A 22,095-nucleotide genomic window follows, 5' to 3' on the forward strand; every position below is an offset into this window, starting at 1 on the left:
ATATCACAATGTGCATATACAAGTAAATGCAGTTGGGGGGAGGTCATACTAATGTGTCCTAGTTTTATATTATATATATTATAAATAAAGGCAAAATCTAGTTTTGAGTTTATGTAGTCACTGAATTTCTCTGAAAAGCGCAATGACGGTGTGCGCTAAAGATAAACAGTCAAGGGGAAGTCATCAGCGACACATTGCTTATTGCGGAGGAGCCCCGAGAGCACGGCGCCATTGTCCTAAACAGCTGCATTACTATAGAAGCCTCCCATGAAGTTTTTTGGGGGTTTTTTTGTTCCATTAAATGTGTGTGCATGTGTAAGCTCAGTTTCCTGGACTGGATGTGCCTTCGCCGTCTTCCTCTTTTCATGTATATTATGCTGGATGGTCCCCACCAGTGACTTTGGCAGCCGCCCAGGGCTCCACGGCACTTGAACTTTCATTATAGAGCGGTGGGTTTTTTTTCCGGTGCATGTAGTGTAGTGTGAGTGCATTAAGATACTCACCATCCGCCGCTGACCCCGGGATCCAGCTCCATTCTGCTCCTCTTCTGAGTAATGTCACCGCTCTTCAGCCCCTCCAGGTCACACTGCCCTCTGCACCACCCGGAAGTGACTCTTGCAACGCAAGTCTATGGAGCCACAGAACCAGGCTCAGAATGCAGCTCCATAGAGTTATAAAAAAAGAGATTTCCGGCTAATACACAGAGTGACCAGGAGGAGGCTGAAGTGCGGTGACGTAAGGAGCAGATCGGTGCTGGAACCCGGAGAAGGCAGCAGTAAGTAATTATTTAATTAATAATTCACTCTCCCATAATTTTTTTTTTTTTTATCTATCTTTCACATCAATGTTGCCATATGAGGGCTTGCTTTTTTTTTTTTTGCGGGATGAGTAGTACTGTTGAATGACATTCATTCTGCCACATATTGCACTGGAAAATGGGGAAAACAAAAACAAAATACAACCTACCCCCCAAAACACAAAAAAAAAACAAAAAAACAAAACACCGACTGCTGTGAAATGGCAAAGAAAGAAAAAATGCAATTCCAGGTTCCGTTTATAGTAATATAAACCTGGCATTATAATTCCCCAGGTCAATACGAGTTCATGGATACCAAACCTGTAGTTTTACTTTTATGTAAGTGGTGACCAAAAAAAAAAAAAAAAAACAAAAAAACAAACCAAACAAACAATACAAGGTCCAGGCCGGTCCAGAAGAGAAGACCCTGCCCACGAGGGCTTACAATCTACAAATCCATCTTTTTACTAATGCACGGATCTGTGGTTGTCCACACCTGTGCGCTAAAAAGATCCTAAAATGATGGGAGACCGCAGAAAGAGACCAGACGGAGTCCAGAGTGTCTCCATCTGCCTCATTATAGTGAATGGTTCCGTCTGGGGTTCTCTGGAAGTTTTTTGGATTTACATGAAAAGCCGGCAGTGGTGGTCACAGGAGGCAGGGGCAGTGGTAGAGTAGGGCTAGGCCGCGAGCAGTTCGGTTGGGTATCCTAAATGCTCGCTGAGGGCGCTGTGAGGAAGGAGACATTCAGAAACTGTCGGTGGTGCGGGATTTAAAGAAATGGCGCCCAGAGTTGACATGTGTGCAGATTGAGCTATCGGCTCAATGACAAGTAGTCCGCTGCTGGGAGATCAATGGGCCAGAGGCGGCATGTGTGCAAATGAGATCTTGAGCCGATAGCTTCATCTGCACACGCCGCGCGCCATTATATGAAGCCCGCATCGCCAACATTTTTAGGATGGCCACTGCCTCAAAGCCCGCAGTAAGCACCAGCGAAGCGGCCCGCAGAATTGCCCCTGCAGCACAGCCCCAGCAGCACAGCGGGCCCGCAGCATTGCCCCTGCAGCACAGCCCCAGCAGCACAGTGGCCAGCAGCATTGCCCCTGCAGCAAAGCACCAGCACCACAGCCCCAGCCAGCACAGTGGCCAGCAGCATTGCCCCAGCAGCACAGTGGCCAGCAGCATTGCCCCTGCAGCACAGTGGCCAGCAGCATTGCCCCTGCAGCAAAGCACCAGCACCACAGCCCCAGCAGCACAGCGGCCCGCAGCATTGCCCCAGCAGCACAGGGGCCAGCAGCACTGCCCCTGCAGCACAGCCCCAGCAGCACAGCCCCAGCAGCACAGCGGCCCGCAGCATTGCCCCAGCAGCACAGGGGCCAGCAGCCTTGCCCCTGCAGCACAGCCCCAGCAGCACAGCCCCAGCAGCACAGCCCCAGCAGCACAGCCCCAGCAGCACAGCGGCCAGCAGCATTGCCTCTGCAGCACAGCCCCAGCAGCACAGCCCCAGCAGCACAGCGGCCCGCAGCATTGCCCCAGCAGCACAGGGGCCAGCAGCATTGCCCCTGCAGCACAGCCCCAGCAGCACAGCCCCAGCAGCACAGCCCCAGCAGCACAGCCCCAGCAGCACAGCGGCCAGCAGCATTGCCTCTGCAGCACAGCCCCAGCAGCACAGTGGCCAGCAGCATTGCCCCAGCAGCACAGCCCCAGCAGCACAGCCCAGCAGCACAGCGGCCAGCAGCATTGCCTCTGCAGCACAGCCCCAGCAGCACAGCTGCCCGCAGCATTGCCCGTGCAGCATTGCCCCTGCCTCCTACGACTCCTCTCCACCACCTCCCGGTAAGCTACATTCAGATAAGAAGCACCCCCTTTATTTTCCTCCCAAATTTGTTTAAGGAAAAGTGCGTCTTATAACCCAAAAAATACGGTACCTTATTTTTAGGTTTTCCTGCTAAGAAAATCATCATAATACGGATTACACATTAGCATATACATAACACATCAAAAATGGCACTTGGCATTTGATACACAGTAAGATAACACGACTTTGCAACTTTTACACTTACACAAAATAAATATTAGAAAGGCGCTAAAACTTATGCCAAAATAAGATAAAGGACCGTAAGGGACACACACCTGCCATGTACATCACCCTGTATTAATTGGCTAATTGCCATAAGGCTGCTATCACACAGTGTTATGACAATTGGGCCTGCTGGTTGATTTTTTTTTTTAATAAAATAGTTTTTCCAGGCCGCCCCTCCTGCCATCACCGCAGGAGGTAATGACCCTTGACCTATACAGAAACAGGATCACAGAGAGGATAAAAGGGCCTTACCCCCATTTCCACCCTCCGGTGTTTTTCCTGTCCCCACAGGACAGTGTCGCAGGAGAGATGCTCCTAGAGTGGAGAGATTTTATCCTTCATACAGACTCAAGGAGTCTCAAGTGGTCCGAAACCAACCCCTTTCGAACAGAGGTCCCTCAGCCATCAATGCATCTGCAGTGATGCAGTCTTCCTGGCCGTGATGCCGCATCTCTCCATTGAGGGTTCTTGGCATTGTCGGCTTCCTCTGTCCCTCGACTGTTCCGAGGTGGAAGGAAGGGGTGAAGCTACGGCATGGTGGAGGCTGCACAGGTAAGTGCCCTGGGAGTGTGCTGGGCCTCTGTGCAGACTCAAGCTGCACGCTTGTAGGCTAAGTTCACACAGGGCATCTTTTGCTGCATTTTTGAGGTCACAAAATTTGCACCAAAATGCATGCATTACCTTCTCCCAGCAAAGTCTATGAGATTTCTATTTTGCGGACTACACGGTGCATCTTTTGTTGGCTGCGTTTTTGAAGATGCACCCTGTCAATTCTCAATTCTTTTTGCGTTTTTCCAGTGTTTTTGAGACCTAGATTAAACGCATTGGGCAAAACGCGGTAAAAATGCATCAAGAACACATTGCGTTTTTGGTGAGGTTTTTTCTGGAACAAAAACGCTGCATCTTTGTGGTAAAAAAAAAAAGATGCCACGTGTGAATATACTTTTACATTGAACATTTGGACCAATTTAAGGTGGCTCTGAAGCAGCGAGTGACAACTTCCCGGTCCATTTGTCAGCGTTTCCGGACTGATAAGAACTTCCTGGATCGACTGGTCACTATGGATGAGACCTGGATTTATTTGTATGACCATGAAAACAAGGAGCAGTCAAAAGAGTGGAGGCACAGTGGTTCTCCTCATCCAAAGAAGTTCAGGGAGCAAAAATCAGCCACTAAGGTGATGGCGTCTGTGTTCTGGGATAAGGAGGGTGTGCTGCTAGTGGACTACCTTCAAAAGGGTTCCACCATCAAGGCAAGGTATTACATTGAACTTTTGGACCAATTGAAGGCCAAAAGGCGCGGCAAGCTGTCTAAAGGAATCTTGTTCCTGCAAGACAACGCCTCCACTCACACTGCACAAGCGACCACGGCAAACCTGGCAGAGCTGGGCTTCCATGCACATGCTGCTTTTTTCCATGCAGGTTTTACCATTTTTCCATTAGTGTGAAATTGCCACTGTACAAGTCACTAGCGCGGACGTCCACCCAGTCTTCAATGGTGACCAGGGGTCATCTTGTAGAGGAAAGAAGGTCTTCCAATCACAGAGTGATTCTTCATTTGAGAATGGTGAGACCCTGGATTTTGTGATGAGAGCAGTGATCCTATGAGGGAGAATATGGCGATCTCTGCCACCAGATGATGCACTATTTGATTCATGAGCAAACCTCACAGGTTATTTACATTAGACTCCGTTAACGGGACATCTGTCCAGAAAACCAGCCCGACCACCAAACGTGGAGTAAAAAAGGACCCAACACCTCCATTATCGGCTTCACTTAGTTCTTCCCTCTCGGGATCGATAGAATATCACGTTATAGGATGAACTCAAGAAACATCTGTCTTTAGCCATAAGTTACAAACGAGAGGCCGGAACTAAGCACACCTGAAAACTCTCGAGTAGACAGAGTATAGACTGTAGCTTAACTCAGACTCCTGTTCTGAAGCAGTAGTAAATAGTAGATATAAAGGAGAGCGGGTTTATATACTACCACCAGGAAGTGATGTTGATTAAATATTCTATTTATTCATGTGCAGGTCAAGTCAACGCATTTCAGAGGACGCAGCCTCCTTCATCAGGACAGTAGAGAAAGAAGGGAATTTTGTTTACTTACCGTAAATTCCTTTTCTTCTAGCTCCAATTGGGAGACCCAGACAATTGGGTGTATAGCTACTGCCTCCGGAGGCCGCACAAAGTACTACACTTAAAAGTGTAAGGCCCCTCCCCTTCTGGCTATACACCCCCCCGTGGGAGCACGGGTCCCTCAGTTTTAGTGCAAAAGCAAGAAGGAGGAAAGCCAATAACTGTTTCAAAAACAAATTCAATCCGATAAACAATATCGGAGAACGTAACTTATCAACATGAACAACATGTGCACCCGAAAAACAAATACCCTAAGAAAAAAACAGGGCGGGTGCTGGGTCTCCCAATTGGAGCTAGAAGAAAAGGAATTTACGGTAAGTAAACAAAATTCCCTTCTTTTTCGCTCCTAATTGGGAGACCCAGACAATTGGGACGTCCAAAAGCAGTCCCTGGGTGGGTAAAAGAATACCTCGTGATCGGGCTGTCAGGCAGCCCTTTCTTACAGGTGGGCCACCGCCGCCTGCAGGACTTGTCTACCTAGGCTGGCATCCGCCGAAGCGTAGGTATGCACCTGATAATGCTTGGTAAAAGTGTGCAGACTCGACCAGGTAGCCGCCTGGCACACCTGCTGAGCCGTAGCCTGATGCCGTAATGCCCAGGACGCACCCACGGCTCTGGTAGAATGGGCCTTCAGTCCAGAAGGAGTCGGAAGCCCAGCAGAACGGTAGGCGTGAAGAATTGGTTCCTTGATCCACCGCGCAAGGGTGGATTTGGAAGCTTGCGACCCTTTATGCTGACCAGCGACCAGGATAAAGAGTGCATCCGAACGGCGCAGAGGCGCCGTGCGGGAAATGTAGATCCTGAGTGCTCTCACCAGGTCCAACAGATGCAAACCCTTTTCAAATTGGTGAACTGGATGCGGACACAAAGATGGTAAAGTGATATCCTGATTGAGATGAAAGGAAGATACCACCTTGGGAAGAAACTCTGGAATTGGACGCAGTACTACCTTGTCTTGGTGAAACACCAGGAAGGGAGATTTGCAAGATAACGCCGCCAGCTCTGACACTCTCCGAAGAGACGTGACCGCCACCAGAAAAGCCACTTTCTGTGAAAGCCGAGAAAAGGAAATCTCCTTCATAGGCTCGAAAGGTGGCTTCTGGAGAGCAATTAGAACCTTGTTCAGATCCCAGGGTTCCAATGGCCGCTTGTAAGGGGGAACGATATGACAAACCCCTTGCAGGAACGTGCGTACCTTAGGAAGTCGCGCCAGGCGCTTCTGAAAGAATACGGATAGCGCAGAGACTTGTCCTTTAAGGGAGCTAAGCGACAAACCTTTTTCCAACCCAGACTGCAGGAAGGAAAGAAAAACAGGCAATGCAAATGGCCAGGGAGAAACTCCCTGAGCAGAGCACCAAGATAAGAATATCTTCCACGTTCTGTGGTAGATCTTGGCGGAGGATGGTTTCCTAGCCTGTCTCATGGTGGCAACAACATCATGAGATAAACCTGAGGTCCCTAGGATCCAGGACTCAATGGCCACACAGTCAGGTTCAGGGCCGCAGAATTCAGATGGAAAAACGGCCCTTGAGACAGCAAGTCTGGACGGCCTGGTAGCGCCCACGGTTGTCCTACCGTGAGATGCCACAGATCCGGGTACCACGACCTCCTTGGCCAGTCTGGAGCGACGAGAATGGCGCAACGGCAATCGGACCTGATTTTGCGGAGCACTCTGGGCAACAATGCCAGAGGTGGGAACACATAAGGTAGTCGGAACTGCGACCAATCCTGAACTAAGGCGTCTGCCGCCAGAGCTCGGTGATCGTGAGACCGTGCCATGAAAACCGGGACCTTGTTGTTGTGCCGTGACGCCATCAGGTCGACGTCCGGCATCCCCCAGCGGCGACAGATCTCCTGAAACACGTCCGGGTGAAGGGACCATTCCCCTGCGTCCATGCCCTGGCGACTGAGAAAGTCTGCTTCCCAGTTTTCCACGCCTGGGATGTGAACTGCGGATATGGTGGATGCTGTGTTTTCCACCCACGTCAGAATCCGCCGGACTTCTTGAAAGGCTTGTCGACTGCGTGTTCCCCCTTGGTGGTTGATGTACGCCACCGCTGTGGAATTGTCCGACTGAATCCGGATCTGCTTGCCCTCCAGCCACTGTTGGAAGGCTCGCAGAGCAAGATAGACTGCTCTGATTTCCAGAACATTGATCTGAAGGGTGGACTCTCTCTGAGTCCACGTACCCTGAGCCCTGTGGTGAAGAAACACTGCTCCCCACCCTGATAGGCTCGCATCTGTCGTGACCACCGCCCAGGATGGGGGTAGGAACGACTTTCCTTTTGACAATGAGGTGGGAAGAAGCCACCATCGGAGAGAGTCCTTGGCTGCCTGAGAGAGGGAGACATCCCTGTCGAGGGACGTCGACTTCCCGTCCCATTGGCGGAGAATGTCCCATTGTAGAGGGCGCAGATGAAACTGCGCGAAAGGGACTGCTTCCATTGCTGCCACCATCTTCCCTAGGAAATGCATGAGGCGCCTCAAGGAGTGGGACTGGTTCTGCAGGAGAGATTGCACCCCTGTCTGCAGAGAGCACTGCTTGTCCAGTGGAAGCTTCACTATCGCTGAGAGAGTATGAAACTCCATGCCAAGATATGTTAGTGATTGGGTCGGGGTTAGATTTGACTTTGAAAAGTTGATAATCCACCCGAAACTCTGGAGAGTCTTCAGTGCCACGTTCAGACTGTGTTGGCATGCCTCTTGAGAGGGTGCCTTTATAAGTAGATCGTCCAAATACGGGATCACGGAGTGACCCTGCGAGTGCAGGACAGCTACTACTGCTGCCATGACCTTGGTGAAGACCCGAGGGGCTGTTGCCAGCCCGAAAGGTAACGCTACGAACTGCAGGTGTTCGCTTTCTATAACGAAGCGTAGAAAACGCTGATGCTCTGGCGCAATCGGCACGTGAAGATAAGCATCTTTGATGTCTATTGATGCTAAGAAATCTCCTTGAGACATTGAGGCTATGACGGAGCGTAGAGATTCCATCCGGAACCTCCTGGTTTTTACGTGTTTGTTGAGCAACTTTAGATCCAGGACGGGCCGAAAGGACCCGTCCTTCTTTGGCACCACAAACAGATTGGAGTAAAAACCGTGACCTTGTTCCTGAAGAGGAACGGAAGTCACCACTCCTTCCGCCTTTAGAGCGGCCACCGCCTGCAGCAGAGCATCGGCTCGGTCGGGCGGTGGGGAAGTTCTGAAGAAACGAGTTGGAGGACGAGAGCTGAACTCTATCCTGTACCCGTGAGACAGAATGTCCCTCACCCAACGGTCTTTGACCTGTGACAGCCAAATGTCGCCAAAGCGGGAGAGCCTGCCACCGACCGAGGATGCGGAGAGAGGAGGCTGAAAGTCATGAGGAAGCCGTCTTGGTAACGGTTCTTCCTGCTGTCTTTTTTGGGCGTGACTGAGTCCGCCAAGAATCTGAGCCTCTCTGATCCTTTTGAGTCCTTTTGGACGAGGAGAATTGGGACCTGCCTGAGCCTCGAAAGGACCGAAAACCAGACTGACCCCTCCTTTGTTGGGGCTTGTTTTGTCTGTGTTGAGGTAAGGATGAGTCCTTACCCTTGGAGTGTTTAATGATTTCATCCAAACGCTCCCCAAACAATCGGTCACGAGAAAAAGGCAAACTGGTTAAGCACTTCTTGGAAGCAGAATCTGCCTTCCATTCTCTCAACCACAGGGCTCTGCGCAAAACCACGGAGTTGGCTGACGCCACCGCCGTACGGCTCGTAGAGTCCAGGACAGCATTAATCGCGTAAGACGCGAATGCAGACATTTGAGAGGTCAATGGTGCCACCTGCGGGGCAGATGTACGTGTGACCGAGTCGACTTGTATAAGCCCAGCTGAAATAGCTTGGAGTGCCCATACGGCTGCGAAAGCTGGCGCCAACGACGCTCCAATAGCTTCATAGATGGATTTCAGCCAGAGCTCCATCTGCCTGTCAGTGGCATCTTTAAGTGCCGCTCCATCTTCTACTGCAACTAAAGATCTAGCTGCAAGCCTGGAGATTGGAGGGTCCACCTTGGGACACTGGGTCCAACCCTTGACCACGTCAGGGGGAAAAGGATAGCGCGTATCTTTAAGCCGTTTAGAAAACCGCTTCTCAGGATAAGCGTGGTGTTTCTGGATTGCATCTCTAAAGTCAGAGTGGTCCAGAAAAGTGCTTAATTTACGCTTGGGATATCTGAAATGGAATTTCTCCTGCTGTGAAGCTGCCTCCTCCGCAGGAGGATCTGGCGGAGAAATATCTAACATCCTATTGATGGACGCTATAAGATCATTCACTATGGCGTCACCATCCGGTGTATCCAGATTGAGAGCGGTCCCAGGATCAGAATCTTGATCAGTTACATCCGCCTCATCACCCATAGATTCGTCCCGCTGGGATCCTGACCAGTGAGACGAAGTTGAGGGCCCCTCATAACGAGCCCGCTTAGGTTGTCTGGGACTGTCGTCCGAGTCAGAATCGTCACCCTGGGGTGCATGTGACACCCCCGGAGCTTGGAAGTGTTCCAGCTGAGGGGGACCAGGGAGCAATGATGCCACAGTGTCCATGGTCTGAGTTACTGGTCTAGACTGCAATGTTTCAAGAATCTTTGACATGGTCATAGACAATCTGTCAGCAAAAGCTGCAAACTCCGTTCCTGTCACCTGGACAGCATTCACAGGTGGTACACCCTGGGTCACGTCCAGCAGAGGCCCCGGCTGTGCAAGTTGCACAGGGGCCGAGCACTGCACACAATGGGGGTCAGTGGAACCTGCCGGTAGAGCAGCCCCACATGCGGTACAGGCAGCATATAATGTCTGTGCCTTGGCACCCTTGCGTTTTGCGGACGACATGCTGTTGCCTCCTTGTATCTAGGAGGGTATATAGCCGAGAATCACCAGCGACCGTACAGTACAAAGTATTTGCAAACACAAAATACTCAGTATACAAACGGCACAAGTGGGGGTGAGCCCTTGAGGCTGCTTACCGCCCGCTGAACAGCGGGTATGAGGCCGTAGAATCCCGTGTCTGGGTCTCCCCGTCTCCCCTCTGCAGCTCAGCGTGCAGGCAGGAATGGCTGCCGGCGTTCTGTGAAGAGGGGCGGACCGTGGGCGTGCCACAAACAAAGTGCGGGAAACTGCGTCCTACTGTGCCTGGTGTGAGGGCTGGAGTATGTAAAAAAGACTCCAGCCCTCAGCGCTGATGCTCTGTACAGCGTCCCGCCCTCCTCCTGACTGGCAGGTGCGGAGGCGGGAACGAACGAACTAGGCCGCAAAAGCCGGGGACTGTAGTAATAAGCGCGGCCGTGATATATGCACGGTCAGCGCGGAAGTCCCCGGCGCACCACAAGTCCCAGCCGCGTCGCAGTCCCAGCGGCCGGCGCGACCGTTCTCCCTGAGTCTACCCACTCAGCTAAGCTGAAGTGAGGAAATGGCACAAGCGCAGCAGCGCTGTTGTCCCCGGCGCACTAACACACCCAGCAATGCTGCGGTGTGCGCGCGTATGCACGGGGACACAGAGTACCTTGACGGAGCAGGGCCATGTCCCTGACGATACTCAGCTCCATATCCAGCGGCTTCTCCAGGGGCTGCGGATGGAGCACGGTCTCAGTGCCTGGAGACCGGTAAAATCCCACTTCGCCCAGAGCCCTAATGGGGATGGGGAAGGAATCAGCATGTGGGCTCCAGCCTCCGTACCCGCAATGGGTACCTCAACCTTAACAAGCACCACCGACAGAAAGTGGGGTGAGAAGGGAGCATGCTGGGGGCCCTGTATGGGCCCTCTTTTCTTCCATCCGACATAGTCAGCAGCTGCTGCTGACTAAACAGTGGAGCTATGCGTGCGTGTCTGACCTCCTTCGCACAAAGCAAAAACTGAGGGACCCGTGCTCCCACGGGGGGGGTGTATAGCCAGAAGGGGAGGGGCCTTACACTTTTAAGTGTAGTACTTTGTGCGGCCTCCGGAGGCAGTAGCTATACACCCAATTGTCTGGGTCTCCCAATTAGGAGCGAAAAAGAAATCAACAATCTATTGTCCTGATGAAGGAGGCTGCGTCCTCCAGTGTGGACAGCAAAATCAAAATCTCAGACTTTTCTGGGAGAAAGAAATGCATGCCTTATGGTGCATCTTTGTGACCTAAAAAATGCACCAAAAACACAGCAAAAGATTCCCTGTGTGAACTTAGCCTAATACTTTGCATTGATGTTGGAACCCTTTTGAAGGTAGTCCACTAGCAGCACGCCCTCCTTATCCCAGAACACAGACGCCATCCCCTTAGTGGCTGATTTTTGCACCCTGAACTTCTTTGGACGAGGAGAACCATTGTGCCTCCACTCTTGTGACTGCTCCTTGTTTTCAGGGTCATACAAATAAAGCCAGGTCTCATCCATAGTGACCAGTCGCTCCAGGAAGTTCTTATCAGTCCGGAAACGCTGACAAATGGACCGGGAAGTTTGCACTCGCTGCTTCTCTGATCTGTTGTCAGACATTTGGGGATCCACTTTGCAGATCGCTTCCTCATGTCCAAATGTTAATGAATAATGGCACAAACACGCGCACGGGAAATCCCCATGATGTCTGCTATTGCTTTATCTGAAATTCGTGCATTCTCCAGTATGAGGTTGTGCGTAGCATCGACGATTTCCGGAACAACCACCACTCTCGGGCATCCAGGACGTTCCTCATCATTGGGGCTGAAGTGGCCCTTTTAAATTAGGCAACCCAGTTCCTAACTTGTGAATATGAAGGGCATTGATCCCCCAATGTCTGCGACATATCACCATGAATATCTGCCGCGGACTTTCCATGCGGAAACTAGAATTTTATCCCTCCTCTGCTCTCAGTTGCTGTGAATATCGCATTTGACTCTGCCATTGTTTTCCCGCTTGCGTAGAACTCTGTTGCCATCAGCAAAAAACACAAAATTTTGAAAACAAATAGACACATAAGGCTTTCATGTGATGTAACATTCGTTACCATAGAAACAAAAAAAGATTACCGTACAAGCCAAAAACTTATCAGCAGCCCCTCGTATATAAAAATAAAATATGCATGTATAAAAAGGTATCTGTACAATAGTGAGGGCAAGGATTACCCAGATGGAAGGAATTTTTTATTTTTTTTTATTTTTTTACTTAATTCAATAGTTGAAAGTCCAAAAATATCAAAATAAAGCAGCAGTTAACTCATTGTCAAAAACGCAGACAGCGTCATTGAGTAGCAAACTAGTGAACTTTGGAATTGTGTCCTTGTTGATGGTGTCCTTTTTTTTGCCTAACCCACTACCCACTTTGGTACTGCTGGAGGGCTTTATATTTTGGACCCACTTTGACTACTGCACTCAATGGCTCCTTCTAGGGATCGCGGATTGAAGCGCCCAACTCATCCCCGATTGGGGAGGATAATGCAATGTGAACGGCCCCCCCCCATTCCATATTATAAAAAAAAAAAAAAACACAAAGTGCTAAAACTATCGTATCCCACCTGTTGGTAACATCATATCTTTGATGAATCTGGCTTCTTGTTGGACCAAATCACGGCAATCAGGGCAATATCGGCACAAGTCCTGCGCCTTTTTATTCGATAATCTGGCACGTTCCGTTTCTCCGAGTAAGAAGAGGGCTTCACAATAGCGATAGTGGCCCTATATAGAAATAAAAAACAAAAATCAGTCAGAAAACTAATTTTTTTTTGCAAAAACACATAATATATAAATATTGTATATACAGTATCTCTTACCCAATGCACACGTCTATGTATTCGGCATACATCTGCAGGAAAATCTGTCTATGAATAATGTCCTGCGGTATGCCCAGCGTGTCCAGGCTGTGTTGTCAGTATACTCATACCCTATGCACTATGCACAGACTACCGCACATTGTGATACTGGTGGGAGGGAAGAAAACGGTTTCTATGTGTACCTTGTAGCTGGAAACTTGCCGTTTTGGAATATGATATTCTGATGGTTTTCCCGCGCGTTGAACAAGTTATACCTGTGAATACCTTATGGTCGGAAGTGGGCGACTGTACGGTAAAACCTACGCAGCACCTCACCCCCGGATTCTGGACGTCAGTACACAACAGAGCTTTGAGGATACATTAACCGGTTTCTTCCTCAGGTTAAATCAATTCTGCAACAGTAACAGAAAGTAACAAATCCGACAAGTCAATAGAGACTCTGGAGCCGTGGAATAGAAAGCAGCAGCAGTTTCGAGACGAAGTGAAGCAATAATTCCATTAAGACAGAAACTGAAACCAGCGAAAGGGAGGAAGGGGCGAATGGAGGGGGAGGAAGAGGCAAATGGGGGGGGGGGAAGAAGGGGCGAATGGGGTGGGAGGGGCGAATGGAGGGGGAGGAAGGGGCGAATGGAGGGGGAGGAAGAGGCAAATGGGGGGGGGGGGGAAGAAGGGGCGAATGGGGTGGGAGGGGCGAATGGAGGGGGAGGAAGGGGCGAATGGAGGGGGAGGAAGAGGCAAATGGGGGGGGGAAGAAGGGGCGAATGGGGTGGGAGGGGCGAATGGAGGGGGAGGAAGGGGCGAATGGAGGGGGAGGAAGGGGCGAATGGAGGGGGAGGAAGAGGCAAATGGGGGGGGAAGGGGCGAATGGGGGGGAGAGGAAAGGGCGAATGGGGTGGGAGAAAAAGGGGCAAATGGGGGGAGAAAGGGGCAAATGGGGGGGGGGGAAGGGGCAAATGGGGGGAGAAAAAGGGGCAAATGGGGGGGAGAAAAAGGGGCAAATGGGGAGGGTGGGGGGCGAATGGGGAGGGAATGGGAAGGGAGGAAGAGGCGAATGGGGGGGGGAAGGGGCGAATGGAGTGGGAGAGAAAAAAGGGCAAATGGGGGGTAGAAAAAGGGGCAAATGGGGTGAATGGGGGGGAAGGGGCAAATGGGGTGGGAGAAAAAAAGGGCAAATGGGGGGGAGAGGAAGGGACGAATGGGGTGGGAGAAAGGGGCAAATGGGGTGGGAGAAAAAGGGGCAAATGGGGAGGGTGGGGGGGCGAATGGGGGGGAAAGGGCGAATGGGGGGAAAGGGCGAATGGGGGGAAAGGGCGAATGGGGGGAAAGGGCGAATGGGGGGAAAGGGCGAATGGGGGGAAAGGGCGAATGGGGGGAAAGGGCGAATGGGGGGAAAGGGCGAATGGGGGGAAAGGGCGAATGGGGGGAAAGGGCGAATGGGGGGAAAGGGCGAATGGGGGGAAAGGGCGAATGGGGGGAAAGGGCGAATGGGGGGAAAGGGCGAATGGGGGGAAAGGACGAATGGGGGGGGAAAGGACGAATGGGGGGGGAAGGACGAATGGGAAGAAAGGACGAATGGGAAGAAAGGACGAATGGGAAGAAAGGACGAATGGGGGGAAAGGACGAATGGGGGGAAAGGACGAATGGGGGGGAAAGGACGAATGGGGGGGAAAGGACGAATGGGGGGGAAAGGACGAATGGGGGGGAAAGGACGAATGGGGGGGGGAAGGACAAATGGGGGGGTGGAAGGACGAATGGGGGGGTGGAAGGACGAATGGGGGGGAAGGACGAATGGGGGGGAAGGACGAATGGGGGGGAAAGGACGAATGGGGGGGAAAGGACGAATGGGGGGAAAGGACAAATGGGGGAAAGGACAAATGGGGGGAAAGGACAAATGGGGGGAAAGGACGAATGGGGGAAAGGACGAATGGGGGGGAAAGGACGAATGGGGGGAAAGGACGAATGGGGGGAAAGGACGAATGGGGGGGAAAGGACGAATGGGGGGGAAAGGACGAATGGGGGGGAAAGGACGAATGGGGGGGGAAGGACGAATGGGGGGGGAAGGACGAATGGGGGGGGAAGGACGAATGGGGGGAAAGGACGAATGGGGGGGGAAGGACGAATGGGGGGGAAAGGACGAATGGGGGGGAAAGGACGAATGGGGGGAAAGGACAAATGGGGGAAAGGACAAATGGGGGGAAAGGACAAATGGGGGGAAAGGACGAATGGGGGGAAAGGACGAATGGGGGGAAAGGACGAATGGGGGGAAAGGACGAATGGGGGAAAGGACGAATGGGGGGGAAAGGACGAATGGGGGGGAAAGGACGAATGGGGGGGAAAGGACGAATGGGGGGGAAAGGACGAATGGGGGGGGAAGGACGAATGGGGGGGGAAGGACGAATGGGGGGAAAGGACGAATGGGGGGAAAGGACGAATGGGGGGGTAAGGGGCGAATGGGGGGAGAAAGGGACGGCGAATATATTCTAAAGTTGCAGAACTTTTCATTTTGAGTTAAGAAAAACTATTTTAAAGGTTTGACATCACTATACAAGTAGTTTCGAAACCCGTTTCTTCCTCTCAGACTTGCCAGATTATTTTTAGCATTGCAGACTATTGTAACTAAAGAAAATGTGCCCTAACCAGTTCTGCATTCTGGGGGAGGGGACATTCCGGGGTGTATGGACTTTCCATCCGCAGACAAAACACAATGAATGGCGGTGACATTGTTTCGCTATACCATGCCTAGTGAGGCTACGTTCTAAGGCAGTGTGCACTTTGAGTTTTTTAATGCAGATTTGGTGCAGTTTATTGCCTAAATCTGCAGGTCTATCCTTATCCCAGAAAAGTCAATGAGGATTCTACAGTCCTGTTCACACGCTGCTTCTTGTTTCCTTGCACTTTGTCAATTGTTGGTGAGTGTCTTTTCCTGCATTTTTTCAGTCCTGGCAGGCATTGATTTGGCAACAAAAAAAGTGGGGTTTTTTTTTGCATTTTTTCTGCCACAAGGTGCATCTTTTGGGCAGAAAATGTCTGCACCTAATCTGTAGGGTGCACACAAAGCCTAACAATGCATTTTTATTGCTGCAGTTTTCGCCTTTTTGATACAGTATGTCACGTTTAAAATAAAAGTTGAGGAGTTTTTGTTGCTTCCTGGAATTTGGCTTTGACAAAACTTTATTTACAAAGTCATGTAGGGATTACATTAGTTTTTACGGTGTTCTGTGGATTTTCTGCATCTAATGTAATTGACTGGAGAAAACCTGCACTGAAAACTCTGCGTTCCCACAAAAGACATTAATAGGTTGCAAATAAAAGTAAAAACAAACAATACACATAAAAAAAAGTAAAAAAAAAAAACAAAAAAAAAAACACAGGGCGGGATATTGATATAAATCCCATTAACTTTGCTGCAACTATAAAATACCACTTTAGTTAATAATAAACGTTGTCATTATACTTACAGGTCCCGCGACGCGTCGTGCAGACCCGCTCAGCCGCTGTCTCCCGGCCGATTCTGCTTTTGGGTCCGATCATTAACTTCCGGGAGTATTCACTGCACTGCTCGTCAATCGGCAGTCTTAGCGGTGACGTCAGGGTTCACCTGAGTCCATGCCTTAGCCATGGATTGAACTTTTACCGTCACTCAGCCTGCTTCTCGCTCTGTATAGATGTTTGTCTGTACAGAGTGAAGAAGCAGAGCTGACATTGCTCTCCCTGTGGATTACGTCGGACAAATGATTTTTTTTTATAATAAAGATGGAGTCCCTAAATGTTTTTTTTTTGTTTTATTCCTAATACATTTTTCTCTATGTGTTGTATTTTTCTTTTTCCTGTTTACTAGAAAGTTATGGTGGCCATGTCTAATCTGGCGTGATACCATGAATTTCGGGCTTAGTAACAGCTGAGAATACAAAGCTGGTATTAACCGCTTTATTACCCAGCGTGCCACCGCCATCAGGGCCGCTGGACGAGCCGAGTAAAGCGCCTGGAAATAGCGCTAAGACACAATGCGCAATTTCCAAGGGCGGCTGCGGAGAATTCCGGCCCCCAGCTGCCTCGTTTTACCTGCTTAGCGAACAAAATAGGGCAGGAGCCCATGCATTTTTTTTTAATTATTTATTTATTTTTATACTATTATATGTGGAGAAACCTGGAATCTGCCCATATATTCTAAATGCTAGAATGTATGGGCTGGTTTCAGGTTACTCCAGCATCCAACCACAGATGTCCACTGTGACAGCGTCTGTGATTGTCTGTTATCTTAACAGTAAAATAAAACAACAGAGAAAAATATTTTATTAGAAATAAAACAGAAGACATTTAGGACTCCATCTTTATCACCCAAAGGAAACCCCTCTGACGGAGTCCAAAGGCGGACGAGCATCTTCAGCTCTGCTACATCTGTGTGAGAAGACAAACACAGGTCTGCTCACACCGACTCAGCTGAGAGCTGTCAGATACTTCACCTGAGTGCACAGCTGAGGCTTGCATATGACTCCTGCGAGCCTCGCATCGGTATCACCCGGCACAGCGCACACTCTCCTGACAGGAGCACCTCAGCTGCATGGAAATACATGCAGCTGACCCGCTCCTGTAAGGAGAGTGTGCACTGTGCCGGGTGATAACGACGTGAGACTTGCACAGTGACAGTCAAAGTTCAATCGAGTCCATGGCTCATGGACTCGGGTGAACCCTGACGTCACTGCGAACACTTACGAAAAAAGCTGAAAACTAAAACTGCCGAGTGACGAGCAGTGCAGTAAATCCACTGGAAGTTAATGATCGGACCCGGAAGCAGAAGTGGCCGGGAGACAGCAGCTGAGTGGGTCTGCAGGACGTGTCGTGGGAGCGGTAAGTATAATCACAATATTTTTTTTACAGCCCCCGGACCCGAACTGTAACATGAGCTTCCCAGGAAAACTCGTATTCGTGAACGTGCACGAACCCCAAACTTTACAGTTCGGATTTGCCCATCACTAGTGGTGAGTAAAGCAAGAGATGGTGTTGTTGAGCTGGAGAATAGAGTTTTTTTAGATTCAGATAATTATATATTTATATATATATATATATATATATATATATATATATATATATATATATATATATATATATATATATATATATATATATATATATACACACACATATATATATGCACAGTTAGGTCCAGAAATATTTGGACAGTGACACAAGTTTTGTTATTTTAGCTGTTTACAAAAACATGTTCAGAAATACAATTATATATATAATATGGGCTGAAAGTGCACACTCCCAGCTGCAATATGAGAGTTTTCACATCCAAATCGGAGAAAGGGTTTAGGAATCATAGCTCTGTAATGCATAGCCTCCTCTTTTTCAAGGGACCAAAAGTAATTGGACAAGGGACTCTAAGGGCTGCAATTAACTCTGAAGGCGTCTCCCTCGTTAACCTGTAATCAATGAAGTAGTTAAAAGGTCTGGGGTTGATTACAGGTGTGTGGTTTTGCATTTGGAAGCTGTTGCTGTGACCAGACAACATGCGGTCTAAGGAACTCTCAATTGAGGTGAAGCAGAACATCCTGAGGTTGAAAAAAAAAGAAAAAATCCATCAGAGAGATAGCAGACATGCTTGGAGTAGTAAAATCAACAGTCGGGTACATTCTGAGAAAAAAGGTTGACTGGTGAGCTTGGGAACACAAAAAGGCCTGGGCGTCCACGGATGACAACAGTGGTGGATGATCGCCGCATACTTTCTTTGGTGAAGAAGAACCCGTTCACAACATTAACTGAAGTCCAGAACACTCTCAGTGAAGTAGGTGTATCTGTCTCTAAGTCAACAGTAAAGAGAAGACTCCATGAAAGTAAATACAAAGGGTTCACATCTAGATGCAAACCATTCATCAATTCCAAAAATAGACAGGCCAGAGTTAAATTTGCTGAAAAACACCTCATGAAGCCAGCTCAGTTCTGGAAAAGTATTCTATGGACAGATGAGACAAAGATCAACCTGTACCAGAATGATGGGAAGAAAAAAGTTTGGAGAAGAAAGGGAACGGCACATGATCCAAGGCACACCACATCCTCTGTAAAACATGGTGGAGGCAACGTGATGGCATGGGCATGCATGGCTTTCAATGGCACTGGGTCACTTGTGTTTATTGATGACATAACAGCAGACAAAAGTAGCCGGATGAATTCTGAAGTGTACCGGGATATACTTTCAGCCCAGATTCAGCCAAATGCCGCAAAGTTGATCGGACGGCGCTTCATAGTACAGATGGACAATGACCCCAAGCATACAGCCAAAGCTACCCAGGAGTTCATGAGTGCAAAAAAATGGAACATTCTGCAATGGCCAAGTCAATCACCAGATCTTAACCCAATTGAGCATGCATTTCACTTGCTCAAATCCAGACTTAAGACGGAAAGACCCACAAACAAACAAGACCTGAAGGCTGCGGCTGTAAAGGCCTGGCAAAGCATTAAGAAGGAGGAAACCCAGCGTTTGGTGATGTCCATGGGTTCCAGACTTAAGGCAGTGATTGCCTCCAAAGGTTTCGCAACAAAATATTGAAAATAAAAATATTTTGTTTGGGTTTGGTTTATTTGTCCAATTACTTTTGACCTCCTAAAATGTGGAGTGTTTGTAAAGAAATGTGTACAATTCCTACAATTTCTATCAGATATTTTTGTTCAAACCTTCAAATTAAACGTTACAATCTGCACTTGAATTCTGTTGTAGAGGTTTCATTTCAAATCCAATGTGGTGGCATGCAGAGCCCAACTCGCGAAAATTGTGTCACTGTCCAAATATTTCTGGACCTAACTGTATATATATATATATATATATATATATATATATATACATACATACACACACACATTATATATATATATATATATATATATATATATATATATATATATATATATATATATATATATATATATATATATATATTATATATATTATATATATATATATATAAAATATATATAAATATATGTATTAATATATATATTGGCAGTGGAGAGGTGAGAGCGACCATGCCTCTGACACTACACATTCATTGGCATGATAGCACACCCACAGGGGAGTACTAAGATGCTAATGGGGCCGACTAGCCAAGGGAACGAACGTCCAGGGGACTAGTCCCCTCGCTCATTAGCATACGATAAAAGATCTTTATAAATACTTTTCTAAAGATCTCTTTATCTATGCTAGCGTATACAGGGACGGTTAGGCAGGGATTAGCAATATACACCCAGAACTGCTCGTGGTCCTGGGTGCATATAACATCTGACAGGTTCACTTTAAAATGAAACTTAACATGCATTAAGGCTCTGTTTTCATTGTGGTTTCACGCTCATTAGTCGACATACGCGCTGCTGACATCTCCCAAAGCGCATTATATATAAGCCTCAATCTTAAAACATGCACCACAGTGGGCCGCTATATACAGTCATGGCTCAAAGTGTTGGAACCCTTGAAATGGTTTCAGAAGCTTAAGTATTTTTTCTCCCAGAAAATTATTGCAATTACTCATATTTTGCCATACAAATGTTTATTTCCTTTTTGTGTATTGTAACAAAGCAAAAAAAAAAAAAAAAAAGTCAAATTGGACATAAATTTCACACAAAACCCCAAAAATGGGCTGGACAAAAAATATTGGCACCTTTTCCAAAATTGTGGGTAAAACAACTTTTTTCACGTATGTGATGCGCGTTCAAAGATATCTGTCGCAAGTAACAGGTGTGGGCAATATGAAAATCGCACCTGAACCCAGATAAAAGGGGAGAAGTTGACTCAATCTTTGCATTGTGCGTCTGCGTGTGCCACACTAATGGAGAACATAAAGAGGAGAAGAAAGCTGTCCGAGGACTTGAGATCCAAAATTGTTGAAAAATATCAACAATCACAAGGTTACATGTCTATTACCAGAGATCTTGATGTTCCCTTGTCCACAGGGCGCAGCATAATCAAGATGTTTACAACCCATGGCACTATAGCTAATCTCCATGGACGTGGACAGGAGTGAAAAATTGCTGAAAGTTTACAACGCAGGATATTTCGGATGCTGGATAAGCCCCAATCAAGTTCCAAAGAAATTTAAACTGCCCTGCAGGCTCAGGGGCATCAGTGTCAGTGTGAACTATCCATCCACATTTGAGTGAATATAAATGCTATGGAGGAGACACAGGAGCTGGGACATAAAAAAGCTAGACTGCAGTTTGCCAAAATGTATCTGAGTAACCAAAATCCTTCTGGGAAATCTTCTTGTGGACAGATGAGACCAAAAATAGAGCTTTTTGGTAAAACACATCATTCTACTGTTTACTGAAAACAGAATGAGGCCTACAAAGAAAAGAACACAAGAACCTACAGTCACACATGGTGGAGGTTCAAAGACGCCCATCTGAGCCACATCCACCGCAGCGACCGGTTTAGGTGAGTATTATAAAGTGCTTTTTTATGCTGTACACAGCGGTCTGGGCTCTTATATACGGCATGTTAGAATGCTGTATATAAGAGCCCACTGGTGGTTGCCGCAGATTATAGGCTGAAAAACTGGCGACAGGTTCCCTTTAAACTGATGGAGAATTCCGAAATGGCAGCAATGAGTCTGGATCTACATCCCATTGAACAGCTGTGGAGAGATGTTAAAATTGCTGTTGGGCAAAATATGACATGGAGCAGTTTGCAAAACAAGAGTCCAATATTCCAGGTGAGAGGTGTAAGAAGCTTATTGGTTGTTATAGTAAACTATTGATTGTAGTGATTTATTCCAAAGGGTAAAGGGTGTGCAACCAAATATTAAGAGAGATGGTCCACTATTTTTACATTGATTCCTTAGGGTAGGTTATCAATGTCTAATCGGCTGGGGTCCAACAACCTGCTCTCCCGCCGATCAGTTACTCTCAGTCCCGGAAGCGGCGGCAGCAGGTGGCCGCAAACGCTTAGTTCCGGATCTGACCCATCTATTGATTTGAATGAGAGGCAGATATACAGTACCCGGCTGCTATCAGTTGATGGGGTAGCTCCGGGACTGAGCATTTCCAGCCGCCTGCTACCGGAAACGAGAACAACTGATTGGCGGGGGTGATCAGACAGTGAGGACCTATCCTAAGGATAGGCTATCAATGTTAAAGTACTGGCCAACCTCTAAAGACCCCATCACACACAGAGATAAATCTTTGGCAGATCTGTGGTTGCAGTGAAATCATGGACATATTGTTCCATTTGTACACAGCCACAAACCTGCCACTGATTGTCCACAATTTCACTGCAATCACAGATTTATCTCTGTGTGTGACAGGGCCTTAAGTGGAGGGTGCCAACAATTTTGTCAGGACCGTTATTGAGGTTTTG

General features: G+C 48.3%; 1 protein-coding gene across 1 annotated transcript in view; it reads right to left on the bottom strand.

Annotated features, from left to right (window-relative positions):
* TTC3 (tetratricopeptide repeat domain 3) overlaps positions 1–22,095 on the bottom strand; it is a 198,987-nt gene that overhangs the window by 89,206 nt on the left and 87,686 nt on the right. Inside the window, 1 exon segment of the mRNA XM_075333306.1 lies at positions 12,495–12,654. Within this exon segment, the coding sequence (XP_075189421.1) occupies positions 12,495–12,654 (160 nt within the window).

The sequence above is a fragment of the Anomaloglossus baeobatrachus genome, chromosome 2, assembly GCF_048569485.1.
Source record: "Anomaloglossus baeobatrachus isolate aAnoBae1 chromosome 2, aAnoBae1.hap1, whole genome shotgun sequence".
Lineage (NCBI taxonomy): Eukaryota > Metazoa > Chordata > Amphibia > Anura > Aromobatidae > Anomaloglossus > Anomaloglossus baeobatrachus.